The sequence below is a fragment of the Cebus imitator genome, unplaced genomic scaffold (assembly GCF_001604975.1).
Source record: "Cebus imitator isolate Cc_AM_T3 unplaced genomic scaffold, Cebus_imitator-1.0 Scaffold104, whole genome shotgun sequence".
Lineage (NCBI taxonomy): Eukaryota > Metazoa > Chordata > Mammalia > Primates > Cebidae > Cebus > Cebus imitator.
The window spans coordinates 4967779-4994755 of NW_016107419.1; the positions used below are offsets into that span (position 1 = coordinate 4967779).

The following is a 26977-nucleotide window of genomic DNA, read 5'->3' on the forward strand; positions in this document are numbered from 1 at the left end:
GGGAAATTCATCCTGAGACAAATTTTGTCTAGCGGGGAGCTTTTGAAATCAAAAAAAGTACTTCTGTTAATAAATTACAGTGGTGAGGCAGGCATGAGATAGACATTTCTACTCCAAAAGGGAGGAATATGCAAGAAATAAAGGGTAAAGTCCTAAACCCAACAAAGAAAACAACATTACATCTTAAACCTCCAGAATAATCTCTTTTGACTCCATATCATACATCCTGGGCACATTGGGGCAGGATTTGAGCCCCAGTGTCTCAAGCACCCCTACTTCTGTGGCTTTGCTGTGCTCAGTCCATGGTTCATTTCTCTCAGGTTGGAGTCTTATGCCTGCAGCTTTTCCAGGCTGGAGTTGCATGCTGGCAGCCCTACAATTTTTCAGGGGCTGCCCTATTCCTATAGCTCTACTAAGCATTGCTTTTTTTAGTGTGGACGTTGTGTGACAGTCTCAGCTCTGTGGCAGATTTCTGCCTGGGCCCCCAGGTTATCCATGGCATCCTTTGAAATCTGGGTGGAGGTAGCCATGCCCCCACAGTTCTTGCATTCTGTATGCCTGCAAAATTAGCACCCGCATAGACACCACTGAGGCTTGAGTATAAAACACTTAAGATGTTTACTTCTTTTTTATTAATAAAAACTTGTTAGTTTTGAAACTATAAAGCCAAACAATGTAGGCACATAAAATATTCATTTTGTATTAATGTAGTTGCTTGTTATGGATTTGAAAGTATCATATAATGTATAGTATATCCATATGTTCTCTTTTTCCTCACATCTGAAAATATGATTTTCTCATTTGGGGTTCTTTTGTTGTTGTTTTTTGAAAATTATTAGCTGTTTTGAAAAATATGCCAGATAAAATTAAATGGAAATGTTCATTCCCTAATATAATACCAAACACACATGTTTGAATGTTGGCTCATTATTTTTCTTCTCTTAAGTTTTAAGCAGGGTCTGAAAGCCCTTGGTGTTTTGGAGAAAATTCAGGCTTACCCAGAAGCATTTTGTAGTATCCTGTGCCATAAACCTGACAGTCTTTCTGCAAAAATCCTTAGTGATCTTTTTACAGTACACACATTACCTGATGTAAAAGCTTTGGGATTTTGGAACAGTTACTTACAGGCTGTTGAAGGTATGTATGTATTCTATTTTATTTTTAACGATCTCAGAATATTTTGTTTCGGCATATTTGTTGGGGGTTTGTGTGTGTGTGTTTTGCCATTTGTTATTAATATTAAGATGCTAACTCTGTATTTACAAATGAAAGTTATTTCAAAGCAAATTTATATGACTGAGTTAAAAATGATAAGAAAAGGTTACAGAGTAAATTTATGTTTTGCAAACTTTTTTCTGTATGTAAGTTGAGGTGAAAGGCATTCTTTCTAGAAAACTTTAATGTCACACCATAGAACAGTCTTAATCCTAATCATCTATTTCATCATTTTCAATTTGAGTTAAAATAAATTATTCTTCATCCATTGGTTAGGGCTATAACAATGATTATCATTGAGCATTACCAGTGTAAACTCATTCTGCTTAATAAAGTTGAAAAGAATTTAACTTAATAGTTGAAATTTTGTTTAGCTAGATTTTTGTTTTCTTACCAATTTAGTTTTTTGTCTGTATTTATTGAACTAGTGTATCAAATAGTAATGACCTAGAAGTGGTCAAATGTACAATAAGTAATTGTATTAGTCCTTGTACTTTGAGATTCATTTATTGAGTGTACTGTTTGCCTGTTACTACACCTGACTTTGTGATTTAGTTTCCCAAAACAAATGTGGGGTCTGTGCCTTTCAGTATTCCAAGTCTATTTGGAGAAGAATCTATGATGATAGCAATATGTAACATGGATTTATTTTTCTTTCTTTTTCTCTTTTATTGGTAAACTTTTTCAGATGGCAAATCTACAACAACAATGGAAGACATTCTGATTTTTGCAACTGGTTGCAGTTCCATTCCTCCAGCTGGATTTAAACCCACTCCTTCAATTGAGTGCCTGCATATGGATTTTCCTGTTGGAAACAAGTGTAGTAACTGTTTAGCAATTCCAATTACCAATACATATAAAGAGTTTCAAGAAAATATGGACTTCGCCATAAGAAACACTCTAAGACTAGAAAAGGAAAAAAATTCTCATTACATTGGACATTAAAATGTTTCCTTGAACAAAAAGAAGCTTCTTTAAAAGCTGCTATTATTGGTGACTCTCTCTTGTTTCACGAACCTTTTCATCATCACTTTGAACAAACTAGTTAGCTTCTTGGCCTATTAAATTTTATGATATGAACATAAAGGAATTTTATGGCCATTTAGGCTAAAAAAATTTTTTTTGTTAAAGCATACTGGTCAAAATGGGTGACAGTTTCTCATTTTCTTGATATACATACTTCATAAACCTCATTGTAAATACTCTCAAAATGGTTGTATGGATTTTATTTAGATATGGTAGCATGGCATATAAAAGTAAAAACTTTTTTACTCACTATTTTTGTAAATTAGGGTTACATATAGAATGCCACCATTTTTCCAGATTTATTCAATTTTCAAATTATCCCCCATTTTATTTTAAAGCATTAAGTAGAAAAGTTAACTGGTTAAATTTTGTTATATAAATGAGAGATATATATTCTGGGGTTTGTTTTACTATGCATGCTTTTCTAGGATGACACCAAATTAGTTGTTTAAAATTTATTAGATTACTGATTTATATTAAGATGACCCACACTGCAGTTAGATTATGCCTAGTGGGGAGTATTATATGAAAAACAGAATTAAGCTGGGCACAGTGGTATGTGCCTGTAATCCTAGTTACAAGGGAGGCTGTGGTGGGAGAATCGAGCAGTGTTCAGCCAGACTGGGCCATATAGCGAGACTCCATCTAAAAAAAAAAAAAAAAAAAAACCGCAGAATTGCACAAATTTTCTGGAATCTGTGGACATTCCATGAGTTTGAACACTTTTGGGATTGATAACTTATAGTTGAAAATACCTAAGAAAGTGTGTCTCCTTTAAAAGCCTTGGCTTTAATAGTGGGAAATTTTTGTTGTTGTTGTTGTTGTTTTTCTCTATCTTATGTTTGGTATTCTGTATGTTGGATCCATAATCATTTTAGGTATTTAAATGATCTCTGTGGATTGGTAAGTTTGGCCATTTGACCATTATTTATTATCAGGATGATTGTATGCTAAGGTAAGTTGGCACCATGGCATTATACTGTTAACTTCATTGTTCTTGAATGATATCTGTTATATAAGCAATGTATAAATAAAGTAAAAAGGACAAAATGAAAAACCCATTCTAATGTCACCACTGAAAGATCTAAGTCCTGTGTTTCTGTGTATCCTTCTATAAACTCTTTACTTATGTTTCCTTTATTTTTTAACTTTAATAATGGTACTAAAAGACAAAGAATACCTAAAAGTAACAAATTACCTACTAACAATGTGAAGATATATATTCCCATAGTCATATCCCCATATTTATACTCCCACAAAAGAAAAAATTGGAAAAAAAAAGTCTGATGTCTTTAATCCATTATCAAATATTAATGAAGTAATGGCTCAGTTTCCACAAAAGTAAATCATTATGAAAGGTAAATCATTATGGGAAGTAGAATGTTTTAATTAACCACATTTTTCTTAATATGCAAAGCAGGTGTCAGCTGTTGTCATATTCTCACCCTTAAATATTAAATTATCGATATCTTTTAAGAAAAATAAGAGATTTGATAGAGATAATACATCTCCTATTACCAAAGGAAAATTAAATAATCCTAGTGTACTTTTCTTGTTCCGTCATGTCTTTTTCAATCTATACACTAACATAACTAGCAAATTAAAGTATTACTTTAACTGGAAATATTTAAGAACATTAAACAAGGCATTTCTTTGTCTTTGGTTGAATTCTTTTGGATTATCAATAGTAATTGAAGGATCAATTATCAAAGAGTTTGAATAGCTAATATAAACCTCAAACTCACCATACAGTTTTTATTCAAAATATATTGATAAGAAAGATATTTTGTTATCTATCTAGTTTTTATAACACTTAAAAATCAACACAAACCAAAAAACCTAGTTAAAGCTATTTTCTGGTTTGTGGTTTTAATTACTTTCCCCTAGGGTAGAAATTAAAACTCGTAAGTCACACATACATACTTCGTTGGGGTGGGGTGGCAGGTGGAGAGGCAGTGTACTTAGCTACAATTAAAAACAGTATTTCAATTCCTCATTTATTTTATATGTAGACAGGGCCTTCACGATAAGATGGTGTAAATAATATAGGATTCTTGGTGTTTAAAAGTGAAGCATAAATATTTATTTTGTAAAATGTTTTCTAGTTTGAAGGTTGTTCCATTATTATGATTTTTAGATTAATCTGTATGGTCAAGGAACATCAGAGAAACCTGTAGGTTATTTATTTTTTGCAGTGTCATTTTGTCATATGGTTGGTATTATAATTGTTCCCTTCTTATTCATTTTATAACCAGTGCGTGATTCTTACTGACATTAAATTTTAAAAAAGAATTATGCTATAAATCTTTATAAATATGTATATATATATTTCTTAAATATTTCAATTGCCTAAACATTGTATGTTCTAAGACTGTTTTCTCTTGCTGTCAATGTTGAAGAAAACTATAAATTGACCTGTAATGCATCTACTGTTAATGGTGAGTTACTTTGATATTCATTGTTTTTAAACAGTTTCCAATATGGAAACTTTTAGACCTTTTATACGGTTCTCTACTATTCAAGATAAAGATTCTATAAAATATATCACCAGAAACTTAGAATTTTATGCTTTGTAGTATTTAGTTTCTATAATTTGAGGGAGTTACTTCTTTTGTTTGGGTTAAGTAAGAAGCCTTCATTTGATTACCAGCATGAGAATTTACCTTGGTTTGTATTTTATGCATTTGTAAATTTTTTTCCCTAATTATATGGAAGCTATTTTGTATTCACTGCTAAATACTAAGTGAAGGGGAGTATATAATAGGTAAGTGTTTTTCAGTGACTGTGCCTTTAGCACCCAGTCATTATAAGAAAATGATCAGAACAAAATCATTATATTATAAGCATGTAATTATTTTATATAGTGATTATCATGTACTGCACTGTTACTTTTACAATAAGCTATTAAACTAGTTTTTATGGGTCAAGTAATGCAATACACTTTCATGCTTCAAGTAAGGCAATGCAAAACGTAACACATTTAATGATTAATTACTTGAATGTAGGTTGTCTGTCGTTTAGGAAAATTTGGATTGCCTTGAAGAGATTCAGTTTTCATGTTCTGATTTTGACCATTTTCTTTTCTAATTTCTAAACATATCCCAATACCTACACTGTACCTACAGTATGCCAGGTATGCTGGGTGATAGTTTATATATCAGCGTGTTTTCTCCCCTTTTTAAAGACTGCCAGATTAACCAAAAAGCATGAGATTTATAACAAAGTTTTCTAAATAAATAAACGTGTTTATGCCACTAAAGATAAACTGCCTGTATAAACTAAGTTATTTGTTGGGATTTAACAAGATTAAGATTTTGACGAAACTGAAAGATACAAGATTCCTTTACTCCACATTTGAGAGATCTTGTTAGCAAACAGTTACCTATAGAACACCCAGGAACCTATAGAAATGAGGGAATTTGTGTTAAAACTATCCCCTAATGTAAAATAGCTTGCCAGAATAAATTATTTAAGCTGAAAATCTGGAGTCAGATAAATGGCTATAATAAATTAGGTTAATGAACAATCTGTAGCTATAGATTATTTTCAGTCTTTCTGATTCTAATAAAACAAAAATACCTTACCCAGTCTTGGCCTTACAAGGGCTATTTGTCTACGGTTACTGTTCTTCTGTGGGGTATATTTTTCTGTAAATTTACTGCCCACACTCTATGCACTAGGTCAGGAGTTTTTATCATTTCATATGCATGTAGTATACATCAATTTTAAAATTGTCTTAGTGGTTTTAATATGACTTATAGTCTTGGGAGGGAATCTGTGATGGAACTGAAGTGGTTCAATGATGGATTTGCATTTGAAACTGGAAGTACCCAAATGAGCTAAATTGGGTTCTCAGATACTTTATATTTCATGGAGACTATATAATGCAGTAGAACTTTTCCATAGAGCAGAAATTAATTTCTGTTTAGTTGGAACACACCTAGATCATTGATTCCTTCAAAATATTAGTAACAGTACTGGAGAAACACAAGTATTCCAGTTCATTTCTTAATGAATATGCCGGTTATAAAAATGAGAGATTACATAATTATTTTTTTAGACAGAATCTTGCTCTGTCACCCAGGCTGGAGTGCAGTGTTGCAATCTCAGCTCACTGCAACCTCCAGCTCCCGGGCTTAAGGAGTTGCCAGTAGCTGGGATTACAGGAGCCTGCCACCATGCTCGGCTAATTTTCCATGCTGGTCTTGAACCCCTGACCTCAGGTGATCTGCCTGCCTCCACCTCCCAAAGTGCTGGTATTACAGGTGTGAGCCACCGCACCTGGCAGAGATTATGTAATTCTTAAAGACTGTAGGTTCAATGCTAGGACGTTTCCTAATAGCGTTAAAAATAAGATAACCTATTTTAAATGACACAAAAATAAAAGTTTTTATTAATGAAAAAAGCTAATGTTTTACACTATAAAACAAACAATCTTTTATATAATCGTTAGGCTAACTTCATTTATGTAATTTTGAAAAGCTTTTGAGGCAGTCTGATTTCATTTCAGAATTTGGCACAACTTTATAATGAAGTGTCCATCAATGAACTATTGAAACCATATGGGAAATGAGCTGTCATTGTGTATCCTTTTTTATCATGCAGTAAAATGTATGGATTAAGTTAGAAATCATCTATCCCATACATTTTGCCATCACGTGGCTTCAAGTGTACATTAAGCTGCCAGCACAAGACCAGCCAGGACAACATGGTGAAACCCCATCTGTACAGAAAATGAAAAATTTGGCCGGGCATGGTGGCCCCTGCCTGTAGTCCCAACTACTGGGGAGGCTGATGTGGAAGGCTACCTTGGGAGGATCTTCTCAGTTAGGAAGGTCGAGGCTACAGTGAGCCGAGATTCTGCCACAGCACTTAAGCCTGAGTGACAGAATGATACACTGTCTCAAAACAACAAAAAACCAGCACATTAGCCTGGCCTGATGATGTGCCCCTGCAGTCCCTGGCTACTTGGGAGGCTGAAGCAGGAGGATCGTTTGAGCCTCGGAATTTGAGGCTGCAGTGAGTCTTGATTGCACATTCCAGCCTTGGCAACACACCCCACTACTGCCTGATTTCCCTCCCACGGCAATGTTTTGTGATTTAGCAATTACTACAAGGAAAGAGGAAAAATGCTAATTGCTCATTTTGTACTTCCCTGCACCCCGTGTCCATGCCAGCAGAACGCCACCATAAAGCTATGCCATTTTGTTTTAAGAGATGCGATTGAGAAATATGCCAGATTAGAGTAATGCTCCGTTTCTCCGGAAAAAGCAAAGGGAAGACTCCTGCTGCACTGAGAAACGAGAGCTAACGTTGACGTGTTGCCTGTGTTTCAGGAGTTTCATTTACTTCAGTCCTGTGGTCTTCATCTCCTAGAGTATTGTCACTCCTTAAGTGCTCAGAGCTCAATTTAATGTAGCTACCATTTGAGAAAGTGTGGCTTGATTTGATAGGATAAAAATTCTTAGTATTCTGCTAATATTAGGGCTACCGAGGCATTAACCTGCACTGGGTCTGCCAGTTCTACCGAGAGCGAGGGTCTTCCTGGAGGAGGTGGGGTCTGGCCCTCAGGCCCCGCCTTTGGCCCCGCCTCTCCGAGCTTTGCTTCCGGGTCGGTAAGGGCAGCCACGTCATCCCCCGGCTCCGCAAGCTTGCCGGGCAGTCGCTCCTGGGAGCCAAGATGGCGGCGGCGGCGGCGGCCTCAGCGAGTATTCGGGAAAGGCAGACAGGTACTGAATTATTCTCTTCCCCTTGAAGCTTCGTGACTGCCACGACGACATCCTTTTCTGCTTGTCGCCCTCACTCGGTCGTGGTGCGTGCAGCTCAGAGACCGATCTCTCAGAGTTTAATCCAGTCCCTAGAACATCAAGAGCTCCTCCCCTTCGAGTTTCTGGGGAGAAGATGCCATTAGTTTGAGGACTCGGTTCCTCCTGTGGTGCAGGAAAAGGAGCTTCAGCGGTGTGCGGTGGATACGGCCCGGGTTTTGTCTTTTTCCTGGTGGGCATCCGAAGGCCGTCACAAGATCTAGCAGCTGATACCTTCTTACCTATGTTGCCACCTATAAGGTCTCCGCGTTGGTTTCTGTGCGTGGTTCAGTTCTGGTTTTGATTTTTGAGAGAACTCCCATTTTCTGGCACTTCCACCACAATTACAGATTTTAGGTATTTTCACAGCGGCTTGCTTTGCGCCACTTTACTTCGGAACAATCTTTTGAGGGTACTGCAGAAAAATGCCTGGTGATAAAGATTTCCTCCTTCAGCTTGCTGGAAGGAATTGAAGAATGGCAAAACAAATTAATAGCTTTCTCATTTTAATTGTTTGACAGATTATTGTTTCAAAATAATTTGTCTTCAATAGAGCGTGTTTATATAGCTTCCATTTAGGTAGAGAAATATAAAAAAGAACATACTGTCTTGAGTTTGAGAGGGGTTTCCATCTTAGAAATTAGTTTTGCCTTGTTTGAAAACTCATGACAACTTGGTTTATACCTGTTAGCTACAAACTAAAGGTTTATGCTTGTTAATTAATTGTCTTGAAAGTTTTCAAGCCATTTATTGAGGACCTGATAGAAATAAGGCATCAAGAATATGCATACTTGGAATTCTGTTTCCTGAAACTATGCTCTTTTGGATATAAATATGAATAGGAAAATAACTATAATTCATATGACGTACAGAAAGGATTTGGGCTGTACCTGATTCCTTCCTTTGGCATTTACAGAAAAAATGATAGACTTCAACCTAGTAATGACACAAAGAATATTGAGTTACTTTCTGCTTTTCCCAGTAAATAATTCAGTATAACCTATCCGGTGAAGTCAGGCATAACTAAATATAGGGAAATTCAAATAAGATTTGGGGAATACCTGCCATTCACTTTATCTGTGTAAGCAAATAGAAGCTCCATTTGTCTTAATACTGTGGTTCTGATGACTATACTACATATTAAAATAACGTGTCAGTGAAATTGTACTAATATAAGGGAGTTTTTTGAAAAATAAATTTGCATGGCTGTAAACGTATGCAGAAACTTTGTAGATCATTAAAATCTAATAGTTTGTATTTCTGCAGAAATAAACATAAGATTTTACAGAATAATTAGATAAATTGTGCTAGATCTGTTTGTTTTTAATCAAATTTTTACTGTCATTGAATTCTGTCTCATTTTCAGAGGAAGGTAAATCCTTGTATATGTATTATAATGCAGAATTAACTATTTTCCTCATGCACATTGAGAATGTTTTGGGAAGTAACTCAATCCTCAAATATTCTAGGTACCAGAATATTTGGGTGGATGAGATAATAGTTGGTATTTATTGAGCATTTACTATTTTTAGGCATTGTTTTAGGTGATTATGTATTATTATCTCCATTTTACAGGTGAGGAAAGTATGATAGAGGTAAACTAACATGCCTGTTTCTTGCTTTGACTGCCTGAAGAATCTTTATTGATCTTTTGAAGGTCATCCCACAAGCCATCTCCTTTCTTTCTGGTTCACTGCCTTCTCTATCCATACCTTCAGTTCAACAGGCAGAAACAGTTGTTTCCTGCTTTGTGTTGCCGTTGTTCTTCATTAAATGCCTCCTCATTATAGGTTCTTGCTCACCTTCTCTGCCCCCGCCCCCCCCAACTCGCCACCCATTGCAAGGTCCCAGTAGTGTTAGCATCTAGCTCCTTAGCTTTCAGTATTATCTGTATGTTGGTGATTCCCAAGTTTATATCCCTAGTCTGACCCTCCCATCTGATCTCAGTCTATTCCATATCAGTCAATGGCAATTCCATCCTTACAGTTGTTCAGGTCAAAAACCTTGACGTTTTCTTGACTTGTCTCTTTCATATAGCTCATGTCAGATCTTCAGTAAATCTTGTCAGTTCTACTCTGAAAATATATCCAGGAACTAACTGTTGTCATTGTTATCCCTGGGTCCTATCCACTGTGAATTTCTGCAGTAACCTATTTGGTCTTCTTGCTTTCCAATCCTGTTTTCCTTAATTATTTTCCACAAACTGATCATGCCATATGTTTGCTCAAAATCTTCTGTCATCTTCCCATTTCAACCATGATAAAAACCAAAGTGGTCTTACAGCCTTCTTCAAGGCCTTCTACAATCTGGTTCTCATATAGCTTTTGGACCTCACTCCTTATTACCTTTCCCTTTCCTTGAACCCACTAGGAATGTTCCCACCTTCAAGCCTTTGTATTTGTTTCTTCTTTCTGAAATACTGCTTCAGAGAGAATCTCCATGGCTTGCTCCCTCACTTCCTTTAGCTCTTTACTCAAATGTTACCTTCTCAGGAGGCCTTCCTTGATTACCCTGTTTAAAATTACACCCCAACTCCATCTTCCCCTTTCCCAATCTTACCTTCTTCATAGTACTTAACGATCATCTACATACCGTATGTTTTACTTTTTTTTTCTTTATTCCCCAGTTAGAATAAAAACTACTTGAGAAGGGGTAATTTTATTCACGTTTTGTTCAGTTGCTAGATCCCCAATAACTACAGTGCCTATGGTGAGCAATCACTAAACATGTTGAATGAATGGAATAGTAAGCGTAGTTGACAGTATTTGTTCAGTGCATGAGTGAAGAAAACATTCCAGGTAAAAGTGAAACTACATTAACCAAGTCTAGGAATATGGATACAGGTTGAGTATCCCTTATCCAAAATGCTTAGGATTTTGCATTATTCCAATCCAAGCACCAGCTTAAAAATATTTGATTTTGGAGCATTTCAGGTTAGAGATATTAGGGGTTGGGATGCTCAACCTGTAGTATGTTTAGAGCCAAGAAGGCAAATGGTTTGACATTTCAGTTAAAAGTCATGGTTTAAGCCTTGGATAGTTAAACTCTGATAAAAGTAAAATCACATTCTTGTAAACCCTGAACCCAGGCAGTGCACTTCGTTAACAAATGAACTGCATCAAAATACGATTTAAGAAGTTAGCCAAGGTTCAAAGTTGGAGAAAATCTCAGATTGGACTCAGAAGGTGAAGGTAGGATTATCTTGTTTGCTGCTACTGGCCTCTTTCAGTTAGCTAAGGCCTAACTGCAGTATGCAGAACATCTGAGGCTCACATGGCAGCCCAGGCTTTCATTCTTCCAAGTTATCAGGCATCAAGAGTGTGAACAGCTGTTCCTAGAAACAGGGTTTCCTCCCTCTTGGGCATCAGTACTAGGGTGGTGTTTCTTTATTGCCTGGAGGTGGGAGGAAGAGCTCTGCAAATGCACAATTGGAAAGTTAATCCTGGAACCCCTTCCATGCCTCCTATGTTATTTCAGTTTTAAGTATTAAACTTTTTTTTTGTTTAGATTATATTAAATATATTTGATGTTGTAATATAAATAAATAAAATACATTTTATTTAATATAACACCTGTGGACCTCTGAAGTAGGTATTAATTACTGGTAATGTATATTATTGGCTGGATGTTAGTTAACAACATTTTACCAAAAATTATGCCTATAGGTGTATGGTAAACACACCTGATAGCAATAACTTAAGCATGCCCTGAGACTGACCCTGTATTGCATACACACCTGGATATGTGTTCCAAGCTAGGGAATCAGAGAATAGCCCACCTGGAGATTCATTCCTTGTCTATGAGGAACATCTGAGCCCCCAGCCCATCCAGTGAAACATAGGCAATGCAGTGAATCAAGGCCCTGACTTTTGGGTTGAATGAAGGTTGCCAGGTGGAGGTTGTTATGGAACTGTTAAGTGAAAATGCTGTATAAACCACATTTTTGCCATATAAACCGCTTTTTGCACGCGACTGTGGTTCTCCAGCCCAGCACATCGCTACTGAGCATACACTTCTCCTTTCCAGCCCACTAACACTGGACTCTCTCTCCTATGTGTTGCCCCCAGTAAAATCCCATGTCTCCTTTCCTGGCTCCGGGTCTCTTAGGCCTCTCAAACATGGTAACATCCCTCTTGGAGACAATAGGGGTTCAGCACAACATTATGTACACACCCATAAGTATGCAAATGTATCACTAAAGTACAATCTCTTCAGTGATAGTGGTTTTAACAGCATTAGACCTACCTTAGCAAACAAGCATTTAATAGAAGTTTTTCTTGTGAGTGAATAATTAGGCTATAAGTTGATACTCGGGATTTTAGTATTATATAGTTCTCTCGTAGGAGTTTGGAGTATAGGTTATTCTATATTACTTAAAGCCTGATGCAAATGTTTTTAATAACCAAGTGGATTTTAAGACTCCCAATTTTATAAAAATTAAGAGAGTATAACTGTTGAATATTTGGCCATCTCGGTTTCACAAAGAAGTATATTAAGGGATTTTCATTTTCTGTAACACTGTTACAGATGAGCAATAAAAACCACAAAATACTATAATAGCATAACTGTGATTTTTGATGTTGTGTATTTGCTTAGCTGGAGTTATCAGTTATCTACTATATGGGAAAGTCTGTTTTATAAGGGACAGAATTTTAAGCAACTTTTCAGTGAATCTGACAGGATAAATTGGTTGTAAAATATGCTCTTACATGACTATAGACAAATCTGCTGTATGAAGGTTTTGTATATGAACCAGTTGAATATGCCATGGATAATTTTGTTTTTAGAAAGACTGATTCTTCTCACTGGACCCCTCCAACTGAAAAAAAAAAGGATTGACCCTGATCTATGCTTTCAGCCTGACAATAAACAGACAATAGCCTCAATATATTGCGGCTATTGCAGTTTCTTCCTGAACATTTCCCACAATTTCATTGGGGACAGATACTTACTGTATTTTGGGAAATCTCCCAAATACATGCCAGTTAGCATGATGGAATAGTCTTGCAGGATCTGACCCCTAGTTCTACATACAGTCATTTGGTTAATCAATTTTACTAGAGTTGATTAATGTATTTTATTTTGGAGTAGTAAATAATAAATGATGGAGGGAAAATAAAATCCTAAAAAACAGTGACAATATTTGATAAAACTTTTTATTTTCAGTGGCTTTGAAGCGTATGTTGAATTTCAATGTGCCTCATGTTAAAAACAGCACAGGAGAACCAGTATGGAAGGTAAGAATTTATCTTAATGGGAACTGATTTCTGTTTTTCTCAGCCCTCACTGGTGGTAATTAAAGGGAAATTATTGTAATATGGAAGAAGTAACACCTATTATGAATGTTTTCTTTTTATTTAACATGATGTCTTAATATGAATCTTTTTGACAAACATTCTGTGGAGTGAGACTGGTGATAAAATAGTGATTTTCATCTAGGGAGTCCAGTTGATCTCTTGGGTACTATCTCACTGATAGGTCTTTACCCTGGTTGATGTTTTGTTCCTTAGCTTTTCAATTCCAGACTTTGGATTTTATAAGCTTACTTGGGGTTAGTCAGATTCAGAGGGCCTGGATTATTATTATTATAAAAATCTCATGAGAGTATGATCTGTAAACTGTAATACCAGTTTATTTATGAGATATAAAACTGTTAATTGAACCAGAAAGCAATCTACAATCTTTACCTCTGAGAACTACTGGAGAGCCTTTAAAAATTCCTATCGTTAGCCTTCTTCATTTTAAACTTTATGCAGATTCCATCTCTTTCTTCAGATATTATGATACAGTTGATTAGGTTTAAACTTACTGGTTCACAGTTACTTTATATTTCTCTCGCTAAAAATTAAGAACAAATCAACTTGTTTAGAAGTTAGGGTGTTTTGAAAACTCTATTCAGTCTTAGTCCTTTGGGTTAACTCTAAAAGTAGTTAAGTTGTCTGTGTTGAATTCATAGTTTAAGCTCCAGAGTGTCCCCTGGTTTTCTCCTTTCTGTTCTTTTGTGAGCATCTTCCTGTTGCCTTTTATGTAAACTATACTTGTTTGTTTCTAAGGCCAACATTGGGATTTGATTGAAATAGTTTGAGAATTTCCTGGGTACAAATTTTTGTCAAATACTTTTCCTACCCATAGCTTTTTATATCATAAGATTAATAATACACATGTATTGAGATTAAAAGAGGGAAGATTTTTGAAAGATGCAACATCAACCTTTTATAACTAAAAATTAGATTTTTAGCCTCTCTAAAGGAAAGCCTGGCATTCAAGAAAAACATGTTTTCATAACAGCATATTTAATTCTCTCATCAGCAATTTCTTACTCCATAAAGAATTAATGAAGGTAGTTCTGAAAAACACCAGTTGAGCATCTCTTTTACTTGCCTTAACTGTGAAACTAATTTTGAATTTAAAAGCCTAGTTGGAGTTCTTACCGTTCCTCAAAGCTGTCTGTTTTAATACTTTGAGAAAGTGAGGAAGTATATTTGATAGAATAAGACTATCAAATACTCTTTAGGGGCTTAATTTTTTTTTTTTTTTTAAATGAGATGAAACCTCGCTCTGTCTCCAGGCTGGAGTGCAATGGCATGGTCTCAGCTCACTGCAACTTCTGCCTCCTAGGTTCAAGTGATTCTCCTGCCTCAGCCTCCCGAATAGCTGGAACTACAAGCGCCCAATCACACCCAGCTAATTTTTGTATTTTTTAGTGAGATGGGGTTTCATCATGTTGGCCAGGATGGTCTCAATTTCTTGACCTTGTGGATCCACCCAACTTGGTTTCCCAAAGTGCTTGGATTATAGGCGTGAGCCACCATGCCTGGCCAGAGACTTAATTTTTTTAAATGAGTATCTTTTGAACCTGAGATGCTTAAATTACAAAATTTTTTATTATAGTCATGGAACTTGTTACATATTAGTTTTGAAAGTGGCTAACTTTTACATCTCTGTTTTTAGGAAAGATATATGTGAACTGGAAAAAAAAGTAAGGGTGTGAATGTGAATTTGCTTTCAGTTCAAAGTTGTTTATTATAGCTTAAGATAAGGATTTTATAGTCTCTATTTTTTTAACCTAGATAAAGAATTTTATAAGAAGAAATTTATGTATTTATTTGTTTATTTTATCCTGAGTAGTAATGCTTTAAGAATGTATTACTGCCTGGATGGACATTTGGGTGAATAATGATGGAAAATATTAAACTGAGGCAAGGATAATATTTCTGTATATATGCTTTATTAAAATAAAAATTACTTCGACATTGTCTTAATATGGGTTCACTATTAGTCACTGATAATGATGACACATGGTTTTTTAATAGGTACTCATTTATGACAGATTTGGCCAAGATATAATCTCTCCTCTGCTATCTGTGAAGGAGCTAAGAGACATGGGAATCACTCTGCATCTGTGAGTTTTTACATATTTCTAATAGTGGCATTCATTTTCAAATAACATTATTAAAGATTTCTTTGGCCACCCTGAAATCAAATTATTAAAGAACATTTATAGAGAAAAATAGTGTGAGGTTACAGTGTTTATATAGTGTTGAACATTTTTCCTCATATTTTCTTTTATTCAGTTCCTTATTTCTGAGATTTAAAAAGTATCCTCAAATTTAAATTTCAGAATTTAAATTTTCTCCCTTGGGTCTTTTCCTACAGACTTGGTTTACCTTGTGTGTAAAAGAATAGAACTGGTAGTCTTAAGGCCTCTTCCAGCTCTAAAAGTGTTTTGTCCCTTTAATTTAAATACACAGATTCTTCTTGACCTATAATGGGGTTACATACCTATCAACCCATCATAAGTTGAAAATTTTGTAAGTCAAAAAATGCATTTAATACACCTAACTTACCAAACATCATAGCTTAGCCTCACCTACCTTCAGCATGCTCTGAACACTTGAATTAGCCTACAGTTGGACAAAGTCATTTAACACAGAGCCTCTTTTATAATAAACAGTTGAGCATCTCATGTAATTTATTGACTACAATGCTGAGAGTTGAAAACAGAATGTTTGCATAGGTGCTTGAGGTATGATTTCTACTGAATATATACTGCTTTTACACCATCATAAAGTCAAAAAATCCTAAATTGAACCATTATAAGTCAGGGACTGTCTATACTTTTTTTTAAAAAAGGAATATCTAATTAATCATTCATATGAAAAATTTAAGTGACTATGAAGTAATGACTGTTAATCACCAGAGGAGGCTATCTATGTTGTCCTAACTGTTAAGTTTATTTGATTATATTGCTTCTGATATGTTTAACAAAAATCAAATTGCCATACTTTATGGACTTGCCTATTAGAACATTTGAAGAAGAGGCCAGGCGCGGTGGCTCATACCTGTAATCCCAGCACTTTTGGAGGCCGGGGTGTGTGGATCACTTGAGGTCAGGAGTTTGAGACCAGCCTAGTCAACATGGTGAAACCCTGTGTCTACTAAAAATTAGCCAGGCATGGTGGCGTACCCACCTATAATCCCAGCTACTTGGGAGGCTAAGGCAGGTAAACTGCTTGAACCCAGGAGGCAGAGGTTGTAGTGAGCCGAGATTGTGACACTACACTCCAGCCTTGGCAACAGAGCCAGATTCTGTCTCAAAAAAAAGAACATTTGGAGAAGGACTGTGTTCATGGATGGATACTAATACCTCTGTATTCTAAAAGAATCCAATTTTATGGTGTTCTCACCTATTTGCCTTTTGTTCTATTTATGATGTTATAACGAATTTTTATGATATTATCATATATTGAATTGAAATGTACTCTTATTGGGAATATGGTTTTAGATTTTCAGTAAGTAGCTTACCAGAACCTGGTTTGATGAACTCAAATTCTTCAGTTGTATAATTAGTGTTTATTAAAATAAGTAGACTATTGTGTCAATTCCAAATGTCCTTTTTTATATTTCTGAAATTAGGACCTGTCTTATCACTGATAATATGTCATAACTGGCAATGTTTTTATTTCTCAGTAGTAATTAAATATATTTTAAAATTATTACCACCTTGGGTTTCATGAAATATGATATTTGATGAGTTTCTCCTTTCATTTTTGTGTCAGACTGAAATACGCAGATTTGCTTTGATAATGTGTTAATTCTTATGGACTGAAGTAAAGTTTAATTTGATGCCATCCTTGGAAATTGTAGTTTATTAATAAGCATTGGGTGCCATTGTCCCTATAACAAGTGTTTAACTTTTTAATTTACTAATGGAGAGAGTAGAGTTTAGAAGGCTTAAGTGAATGCCTCACCTTTGTACAACCAGTTAATAACAGAGCCATGGACACATTGCTTGACCTCTAATTCTGTGCTGTTTGTCTACTGAACTGTAGTGGCTCAGTAACAGTAACTAACAGAAGTGAGGCCTAACTCAGTACTTCATTAAGGGGTGACAGAATAGTCTACCAGTTTGAGAGTCTAGTAATCTCTGCCTAACTTGCTACTTTGCCACCAGAGCATGGAAATATTACACAGTTACCATGGTGTGCTCTTGTGTACTTTGCCTCCAACCATTCTTCTCTATTTGCTGGAGAATACTGTATCATTACTTTATACTCTGCAAGCTGAGGCTAATTTGTAGGAAACAGTAATTTCAAGTTTCCAGAATATGAAATGGTGGTTGTAGCCCTTTAGGTAGTTGGACAAGCAGTGTAAAAAAGAAACAACCTATTGCAGCCATCACATTATCCTTCTTGGTGTCAGTGGCAGCAGTTATTAAATATAGGCCCACTGGCAGCATGTACCTCTTTCCTTTCTCTCCTTGATTATAGAGGAATGACTAGAGAGAGGTGAATATTCCTCATGTAAGCGTGGTTTGATGTTGGGTTATTTGCATGGAAATTGTTCCTAAATTGTAAAAGGAGAAAACCGTCAAGTAACTTAATCTGTAAGATGCTTACATTCTCTTTCGAAATAATAAATAGGCAATAATAGATTGTCTTTAAGTTTTAAGGAGACATTTATATACCTTTTATTTTAAAAATATATTTGATTTCATGTTTAGTTAAAATTTTTTTATAAATGCTGAAAAATTGCTTCTAAAATTTTTTTCATTGCATCCCCCAGCTTTCTAATTTTCCCCTCAGAGAGACACACCTTCCTCACACTCACTCTTCCCTTCTGACCACCACCATATTTCTGTGAAAAGTGGGAATAGGGTTGATTTTGAATATGTTTTAGTTCTCATTCAAGGAGAATGTTGGTAGAAAGGATTGTCTGACCATAAGTGATACTAAAAGTGTGAGCAGAATAGAACAAATGAAGACTAACAAGAAATTAGGGTCTTATTAATACTAATAAATAATATCAACACTGACATGGGAGAAAGCTAGGTTAACTCACTGATTAATTGCAACAAGAACTTTTTGAACACTCGTTACTGTCCTTAAGCTAGTGAACTCCTATTTTGAGAAATATTGGAAATATTGTTTTAAACTATATTTTTAGATAAGTGACTGAGAAAAAATAAGTTTTAATTCCTTATGTCTTCTAGGCTTTTGCACTCTGATCGAGATCCTATTCCAGATGTTCCTGCAGTATACTTTGTAATGCCAACTGAAGAAAATATTGATAGAATGTGCCAGGTAATATGGGTTCTTACTTTCTGGACTCCTGAATTTTGAAACAGATTTAAAAAAAAAAAATTCCTACATGCCCATGGTGAAAAATCAGAAATTCCCATGCTTACTTTCTCACTCTGATTTTTGAGGCTATCTTTGGATTTTAAACAGCCTGAAAGACTTAAAACTTTTGGCTGAAGAAGTATTATACAGTAGTCCTCCCATATCTACAGTTTCACTTTCCACAGTTTTAGTAACTCATGGTCAACCAGGTACTGAATATATTACAGTAGTGAAAATATTACACTATTTTGAGAGAAACCATGTTCACATAACTTTTATTACAGAATATGTTGTTATAATTGCTGTATTTTATTTCTAGCTATTGTTGCTAATCTGTTACTGTGCCCGATTTATAAATTATAAATTAAGTTTTATTATACGTATGTATGTATAGGAAAAAACATACAGGGTTCAGTACTGCCTGGTTTCAGGCATCCACTTGGGTCTTGGAAAATAACCCCTGCAGATAAGGGGGATTACCATACAGGTAAAGACTGAATCTGGCTTTAAAAAACAGAAAGCCTAACTATATTGCCTTTCTAACTTATATAGGGTTTTCATTTTCTGAAATAATAGCAAGGGTGGGAGTAGGAAGTCCACGCTGGTGCAGAAGCACTATAAGGTAATCAAAGACCCAGGCTGCTTTTATCACTGATACTCACCTTTAGTTTGTTGGTTTTCTTTGTCTTGCTTGTTGCTGCACCTGTAGGCATCAAATCTATGTTCACAGCAAGAAGAGGAGGGAAATGGACTGTGCCAGCCCTGACTGTTGATCTTGATCAGGAAAGCTAAGCCTTTTCAGAAACTCCCAGAAGTTTCTTCCTTTATTCTGGGTAGAATTAGCTACAAGGTTAGCTGCAAAAGTCAATATTTAGATGAGTATATTGTCAACCCAAAGAGAATCTAGCAAGATTCTTTTAGCAAAGAAAAGGAGAAAAATAGGTAATTGGATAGGTAGGTAACAGTGTCTTCCACAAGTCACAGTATCTTTGTTATTGACTGTTGAATCAAATTGCCATTTACGTTGTTAGTGAAGTTTGCCAATTTTATGTCCTGTGTAGCTTTATGATGCCTAGTTTTCTCTTTTACCCTACTTAAACTCATGTATGCTCATTATGAAAGAGGTACCACTTATAATCTCTTCTTCTTTTTTTAATAACACCTTTATTGAAATTATACTTCACATACCATACATTTCACTCATTTAAGGAGTACAAGTGTATGATTCATTGTTTTTTGTTTTCTTAAATATTTTATTGCACTTTAGGTTCTGGGGTACACGTGCAGAACATGTAGGATTGTTGCATAGGTACATATATGGCAATGTAGTTTGCTGTCTCCATCCCCCCATCACCTATATTTGGCATTTCTCCCTATGTATTCCCTCCCCAACCTCCCTAGTCCCTGCTGTCCCTCCCCTGTACCTCCCCAACAGACCCCAGTGTGTGATGCTTCCCTCCATGTGTCCATGTGTTCTCATTGTTCAACACCCACCTATGAGTGAGAACATGTGCTGTTTGATTTTCTGTTCTTGTGTCAGTTTGCTGAGAATGGTGGTTTCCAGATTCATCCATGTCCCTACAAAGGACGCTTAACTCATTGTTTTCTATGGCTGCATAGTATTCCATGGTGTATATGTGCCACATTTTCCTTATCCACTCTATCATCGATGGGCATTTGGGTTGGTTCCAAGTCTTTGCTGTTGTAAACAGTGCCATAGTGAACATACATGTGCATGTGTCTTTATAATAGAACAATATATAATCCTTTGGATATATACGCAGTAATGGGATTGCTGGGTCAAATGGAATTTCTATTTCTAGGTCCTTGAGGAATTGCCACACTGTCTTCCACCATGGTTGAACTAATTTGCACTCCCACCAACAGTGTAAAAGTATTCCTATTTCTCCACATCCTCTCCAGCATCTGTCTCCAGATGTTTTAATGATCGCCATTCTAACTGGTGTGAGATGGTATCTCAATGTGGTTTTGATTTGCATTTCTCTAATGACCAGTGATGATGAACATTTTTTCATATGTTTGTTGGCCTCATAAATGTCTTCTTTTGAAAAGTGTCTGTTCATATCCTTCACCCACTTTTGAATGGGTTTGTTTGTTTGTTTCCTGTAAATCTCTTTCAGTTCTTTGTAGATTCTGGATATTAGCCCTTCATCAGATTGGTAGATTGCAAAAATTTTTTCCCATTGTGTTGGTTGCCAGTTCACTCTAATGATTTTTTCTTTTGCTGTACAGAAGCTCTGGAGTTTAATTAGGTCCCATTTGTCTATTTTGGCTTTTGTCGCTAAAGCTTTTGGTATTTTAGTCATGAAGTCCTTGCCTATGCCTATGTCCTGAATGGTTTTGCCTAGGTTTTCTTCTAGGGTTTTTATGGTGTTAGGTCTTATGTTTAAGTCTTTAATCCATCTGTAGTTAATTTTAGTGTAAGGTGTCAGGAAGGGGTCCAGTTTCTGCCTTCTGCACATGGCTAGCCAGTTTTCCCAGCACCATTTATTAAACAGGGAATCCTTTCCCCATTGCTTGTTTTTGTCAGGCTTCTCAAAGATCAGATGGTTATAGATGTGTGGCGTTGCCTACAAGGCCTCTGTTCTGTTCAATTGGTCTATGTCACTGCTTTGATACCAGTACCATGCTGTTTTGATTAGTTTAGCCTTATAGTATAGTTTTAAGTCAGGTAGCGTGATGCCTCCAGCTTTGTTCTTTTTGCTTAGAATTGTCTTGGCTATGCAGGCTCTCTTTTGGTTCCATATGAAGTTTAAGGTGGATTTTTCCAGTTCTTTGAGGGGGGTCATAGTTAGCTTGATGGGGATAGCATTGAATCTATAAATTACTTTGGGCAGTATGGCCATTTTCACAATATTGATTCTTCCTAACCATGAGCATGGAATGTTTTTCCATCTGTTTGTGTCCTCTCTTATTTCCTTGAGCAGTGGTTTGTAGTTCTCCTTGAACAGGTCCTTCACATCCTTTGTTAGTTGTATTCCTAGGTATTTTATTCTCTTTGTAGCAATTGTGAATGGCAGTTCATTCTTGATTTGGCTCTCTTTTAGTCTGTTATTGGTGTATAGGAATGCTTGTGATTTTTGCACATTGATTTTGTATCCTGAGACTTTGCTGAAGTTGCTTATCAGTTTCAGGAGATTTTGGGCTGACACAATGGGGTCTTCTAAATATACAATCATGTCATCTGCAAATAGAGACAGTTTGACTTCCTCCTTTCCTAATTGAATACCCTTTATTTCTTTTTCTTGCCTAATTGCTGTTGCTAGAACTTCCAATACTATACTGAATAGGAGTGGCGAGAGAGGGCATCCTTGTCTAGTGCCAGATTTCAAAGGGAATGCTTCCAGGTTTTGCCCATTCACTATGATATTGGCTGTAGGTTTGTCGTAAATGGCTTTTATTGTTTTGAGATATGTTCCATCTCTACCTAGTTTATTGAGAGTTTTTAGCATGAAGGGCTGATGAATTTTGTTGAAGGCCTTCTCTGCATCTGTTGAGATAATCATGGGTTTTTGTCTTTGGTTCTCTTATGTGGTGGATTACGTTTATAGACTTGAGTATGTTGGACCAGCCTTGCATCATCCCCAGGATGAAGCCTACTTGATCGTGATGGATAAGCTTTTTAATGTACTGTTGGAATTGGTTTGCCAGTATTTTGTTGAAGATTTTTGCATCGATGTTCAATATGGATATTGGCCTGATGTTTTCTTTTCTTGTTGAGTCTCTGCCAGGTTTTGGTATCAGGATGATGTTGGTCTCATAAAATGAGTTGGGAAGGATTCTCTTTTTGTATTGTTTGGAATAGTTTCAGAAGGAGTGCTACCAGCTCCTCTTTGTACATCTGGTAGAATTCTCCTGTGAACCCATCTGGACCTACGCTTTTTTTGAACTTCAGCCCTTGTTATTGGTTTATTCAGGGTTTCAGCTTCTTCCTGGTTTGGGCTTGGGAGGGTGCAAGTATCCAGGAATTTATCCATTTCTTCCAGGTTTACTGGTTTATGTGCATAGAGTTGTTTGTAGTAATCTCTGATGGTAGTTTGTATTTCTGTGGAATCGGTGGTGATATCCCCTTTATCATTTTTTTATTGCATCTATTTGATTCTTCTCTCTTTTCTTTTTTATTAATCTGGCTAGCTGTCTGTCTATTTTGTTGGATTTACTGATTTTTTTTTTTGAAGGATTTTTTTTGTCTCTATCTCTTTGATTCTGCTCTGATCTTAGTTATTTCTTGTGTGCTAGCTTTTGAGGTTTTTTAACCTTGCTCCTCTAGTTCTATTGCATTGATATCTATGTCTGTCCTTATGCCTGTACCACACAGCTTTAATTTCTCTTGCTTGATAGCAAGTTTTGAAATTGAGAAAATGAGTCCTCCAACTTTGTACTTCTTTTTTCAGATTGTTTTGTCTTTCTGGGTACCTTGAATTTACAAGTAAATTTAAGATTAACTTGTCATAAGTTTTGTGCTTCTTTTGTTAAATTTATTCTTTTTTGTGTTTAATGCTATTATGAATGGAATTCTTAATTCCATTTTTAGGATTATTCATTGCAATTGTGTGAAAATTCAATTGATTTTTATATATTTATCTTGTATCCTGCAACCTTGCTGAACTTATGTGTCCTTTTGAAATGTATGCATCATTCCTTAACAACTTTCTTACTTTCTGGCACAATAAGATGTTCCAATGTAGCCTAGTATTTTACTTTCTCTGTCCCAGTCCAGGATTCAGACATTTGTCTAAGGAGCCCTGGTTGCTTCCTGTAAAGAATGGTATTTAGGAATCAGAATCTGGGCATTAGGTACACTCATTGTGACTCGAGTGTCAGTCTTCTTAGGTCCTCTCAATGGGAAAAGCTAGGAAACATATGTATGTATTTGTACATACACTTTTATGTCTATATTTATTTCTACATTTCTCCCTGTCTTCTCCCCACCTATCCAAATAAATAGATAACCTCCAAAACTATTTCAGCTTTAACACAGGACTCACTCTAGCATTTCCCTTTTCTCTTTACAAATTTTGTAACTCCTTTCTCAGAGTGAGAAACATGGTTCCCAGTATCCTGAACATATTACTTGTTTCTCAATCCGTATGCATAATCTCTTGCCCTTGATTGAACCACAACTCTTACCACCTTCCTCACAAAGGCTACAACCCCTCAGTTTTTCACATTTTAACATCTCTGAAATTAGGTACATCTTAAAATTGATCCATATGTCACAAAATTGTATTGGCATCATTAATTCTTAGTGTTACATAAAGTGATGGTGCCTGTTACAGTCGGTGACATCTTAGATTTGAGGAAATACAGTTATTTTGATATATATTTGCTAAAAGTATAAGAAGATAAGTAAATTTGACTCAATAATTTGCATAACTTAAATTGCACTACTTTTGAGCAGTTGAGAAGAAATACTTTTAGGATTGGTAATTGGAATTATAATTTGTATGCAATGAAGGATTTGTTGGGTCATCACATCACAAAACAGTTGAAGGTCATGTCTGCCAAATATAACAAGTGTTTTACCATATTAGTGAGCCATATCTGGATATTTTAAGAAGACTGCAGATATGCTGTATTAAAGCAGTTTTGTACTATATTGTAATTAATGAGATTTTGTTGATAATATAATTATAATTTTATAACTTTATTAAGATACATTTTAGTTACATCTGATAACCAGATAGCCAATACTTCTTCAAAGCTTTTTTCTCTTGGGATGCGTTTTTTGATTGTCATTTAAAAATCCTGTCTTTTAAATGTAACTTTGTTCTTATAATATTTGAAACATATGTATTCATGGTCTTCTTTATACTATCCTGTAAGAATGAAGTTTTCATTGTATTGATAGGATCTTCGAAATCAACTATATGAATCATATTATTTAAATTTTATTTCTGCTATTTCAAGAAGTAAACTGGAAGATATTGCAAATGCAGCATTAGCAGCTAGTGCAGTAACACAAGTAGCCAAGGTAAGAGATTTTGGTTGGTTGATGACATTTTATCAGTGTAAAATATAACAGTGTTCTGAAACCTGTAGTTGGCATAGATATCTAATTGACAGATGACCAGAACGACCCAAGAAATGTTTAGGCTCAATACTTTTGAGTTCTAGTAATATAAATTGTCTTCAACTGGAACTGGGAGAAATAAACGAAACTAAAGGAACTTACTATTTAATGATTTGAAAGACAGAAATAAAAAGGAGAATGAGTTTTTAGTCTGGTATTTGTATAATCTTTTTAGGTCAACTCAGAAATAATTTGACAGTTGTATTGTCATAAACTGTATTGAAAGTATGTTGACATTGTTTTATCTGTAATTATTATAATCATCATACTATTTCCGTGTCTTTTTTTTTTTTTTTTTTTGAGAAGAGTCTCATTCTGTTGCCCAGGCTGGAGTACAGTGGTGTGGTCTTGGCTCACTACAGCCTTCGCCCACCGTGTTCAAGCGATTCCCTGTCTCAACCTCCTGAGTAGCTGGGATTATCGGTGTCTGCCACCATGCCGGCTAATTTTTGTATTTTTAGTAGAGATGGGGTTTCACCATCTTGGCCAGGCTGGTCTTGAACTCCTGACCTTATGATCCACCCGCCTCTGCCTCCAAAAGTGCTGGGATTACAGGTGTGAGCCACTGTGCCTGGCCTTCCAGATCTTTTTTTACTTAGGAAAGAGGATCCAGAGGATCCAAAGTGCCCATGTTGCATATTGAGATCCAAGTGCCTCTGTTGCATATTAAGAGAAAAAGAATTCACTCAGACCAGCAATTGTACATCATAGTAACTTTTTAGTCAGGTTCAACTTCAGTTATAAATCAATTTGTAAAATATATTTCTGGTTATAATCCTGTTATGCTCTGTGTTTCTTGAGTTTAAGCAAGATATGCATATAAATTCCAGAGTACTATCTAGGGCAAATAAAAGACTAAACAACTATGCATATACTTTCTATTTTTTTATTGATTTTTCGTTTTTAGATTTAAACAGACCACTAATATTTATGTTTAGTTTTTGAGACTTAAGCCTTTAATGTTTGTGCTCAAAATTTATTAACTTCACATAAAATAATGGGAACAATTTTTGTTTTCTTGTATTGTTTTGAGACAGTGTCTCACTCTGTTACCCAGACTAGAATGCACTGGTGCTATCACTGCTTACTGCAGCCTTCAACTCCTGGGTTTGTGCCATTCCACCCAGCTAATTTTTTTTTATGCTGCCCTGGTCTCAAGTTACTGGCCTCAGGCAGTCCTCCTACGGAAGACTTCCAAAGCTCTGGGATTACAGGTGCAAACCACCTCATCTAGCCTTAATTTGGTTAGCTAAATTCAGTATATTTCAAATAGTTCTCTTATTTTTTCTCCTACTCTGTATTTCCAAAGAAATGGCAAAGCTTTTCCCCACTTTATTATAAAAGTTCTTTGTGTAAAATAATTACTGTAACTTTCTTGGGAAAATGTAATGAAAATGATTGTTAAAATTCTATGTTTTCTTTGAAATTGATATCTATTCCCATCCCAAACACAATTTCTTATATCTACTTCAATTTCGTTTTCTGAAAATCTTACTCTCCTCCTTCATATTTATTGCCCAAAGGCTCCTCATTCTTGCTCAATTAGGTTGTTACACAGGACATTTTTTACTTATTGAATATCTCAATAACTATGATTTTTTTTCTTTTTTTTTCATTTTTCATTTTTTTTTTCATTTTTTTAGATTAGACCAAACTAAATTTACTTTCAATATGGCTATATTGTAAGATTGATTTGTAAACCTTATCTTTTCTTTCTAGGTTTTTGACCAGTATCTCAACTTTATTACTTTGGAAGATGATATGTTTGTATTATGTAATCAAAATAAGGAGCTTGTTTCATACCGTGGTATGTAAAAATAGAAATGTTGCAATTCATTGTTAACAAAATGAATGGTATACTGTAAGAAAAAAAGGGAATATGTTTAATGGACTCTAAAACCATCTCATTTATAGCAGTAGAGCTATAGAAACTTTTTAAAAGCACATGGAGAAAACTTTTTGAAAGCACTTGGAGAAACCTGTGTGAATGGTTCACTCATGGCAAGACAATATTTTAGTAGCAGAATTCAAATTAATGATCTAATACGTTGATCTTGGACAAGAACAAGTTAGCTTACTTCACTGTGCTTGTAAAACACTGGAATCAGCTAATAAGCTCCCTGAGAGAAGAGAATGAATCTTTTGGTTTCATTGAGCTCTAGAGCATGTGTTCTTGTGGAAATTCCTAAAAGGGTATAAGTATTTGCTGAGTTGTT

At 35.5% G+C, this 26977-nt stretch overlaps 2 protein-coding genes across 9 annotated transcripts in view; both read left to right on the forward strand.

The window, feature by feature from the left end:
- G2E3 (G2/M-phase specific E3 ubiquitin protein ligase) overlaps positions 1-5177 on the forward strand; it is a 57730-nt gene extending 52553 nt beyond the window's left edge. For both annotated transcript variants that reach the window (XM_017537573.2, XM_017537574.2), the window contains 2 exons: positions 947-1137; positions 1904-5177. In XM_017537573.2, coding sequence (XP_017393062.1) covers positions 947-1137; positions 1904-2160 — 448 coding nt within the window. In that variant the 3' untranslated portion in view covers positions 2161-5177. The remainder of the gene's footprint in view (positions 1-946; positions 1138-1903) is intronic.
- A 2520-nt stretch (positions 5178-7697) lies between these two features.
- SCFD1 (sec1 family domain containing 1) overlaps positions 7698-26977 on the forward strand; it is a 101411-nt gene continuing 82131 nt past the window's right edge. For 2 of the 7 annotated variants that reach the window (XM_017537575.1, XM_017537579.1), the window contains exons 1-6: positions 7698-7970; positions 13212-13282; positions 15359-15447; positions 18538-18628; positions 24540-24662; positions 26481-26568. In XM_017537575.1, the coding sequence (XP_017393064.1) occupies positions 7922-7970; positions 13212-13282; positions 15359-15447; positions 18538-18628; positions 24540-24662; positions 26481-26568 (511 nt within the window). In that variant the 5' untranslated portion in view covers positions 7698-7921. Of the gene's footprint in view, positions 7971-10671; positions 10695-13208; positions 13283-15358; positions 15448-18537; positions 18629-24539; positions 24663-26480; positions 26569-26977 lie in introns of all 7 variants that reach the window. The other 5 variants (XM_017537577.2, XM_017537576.2, XM_017537581.1 and 2 more) reach the window with 5 other exon arrangements.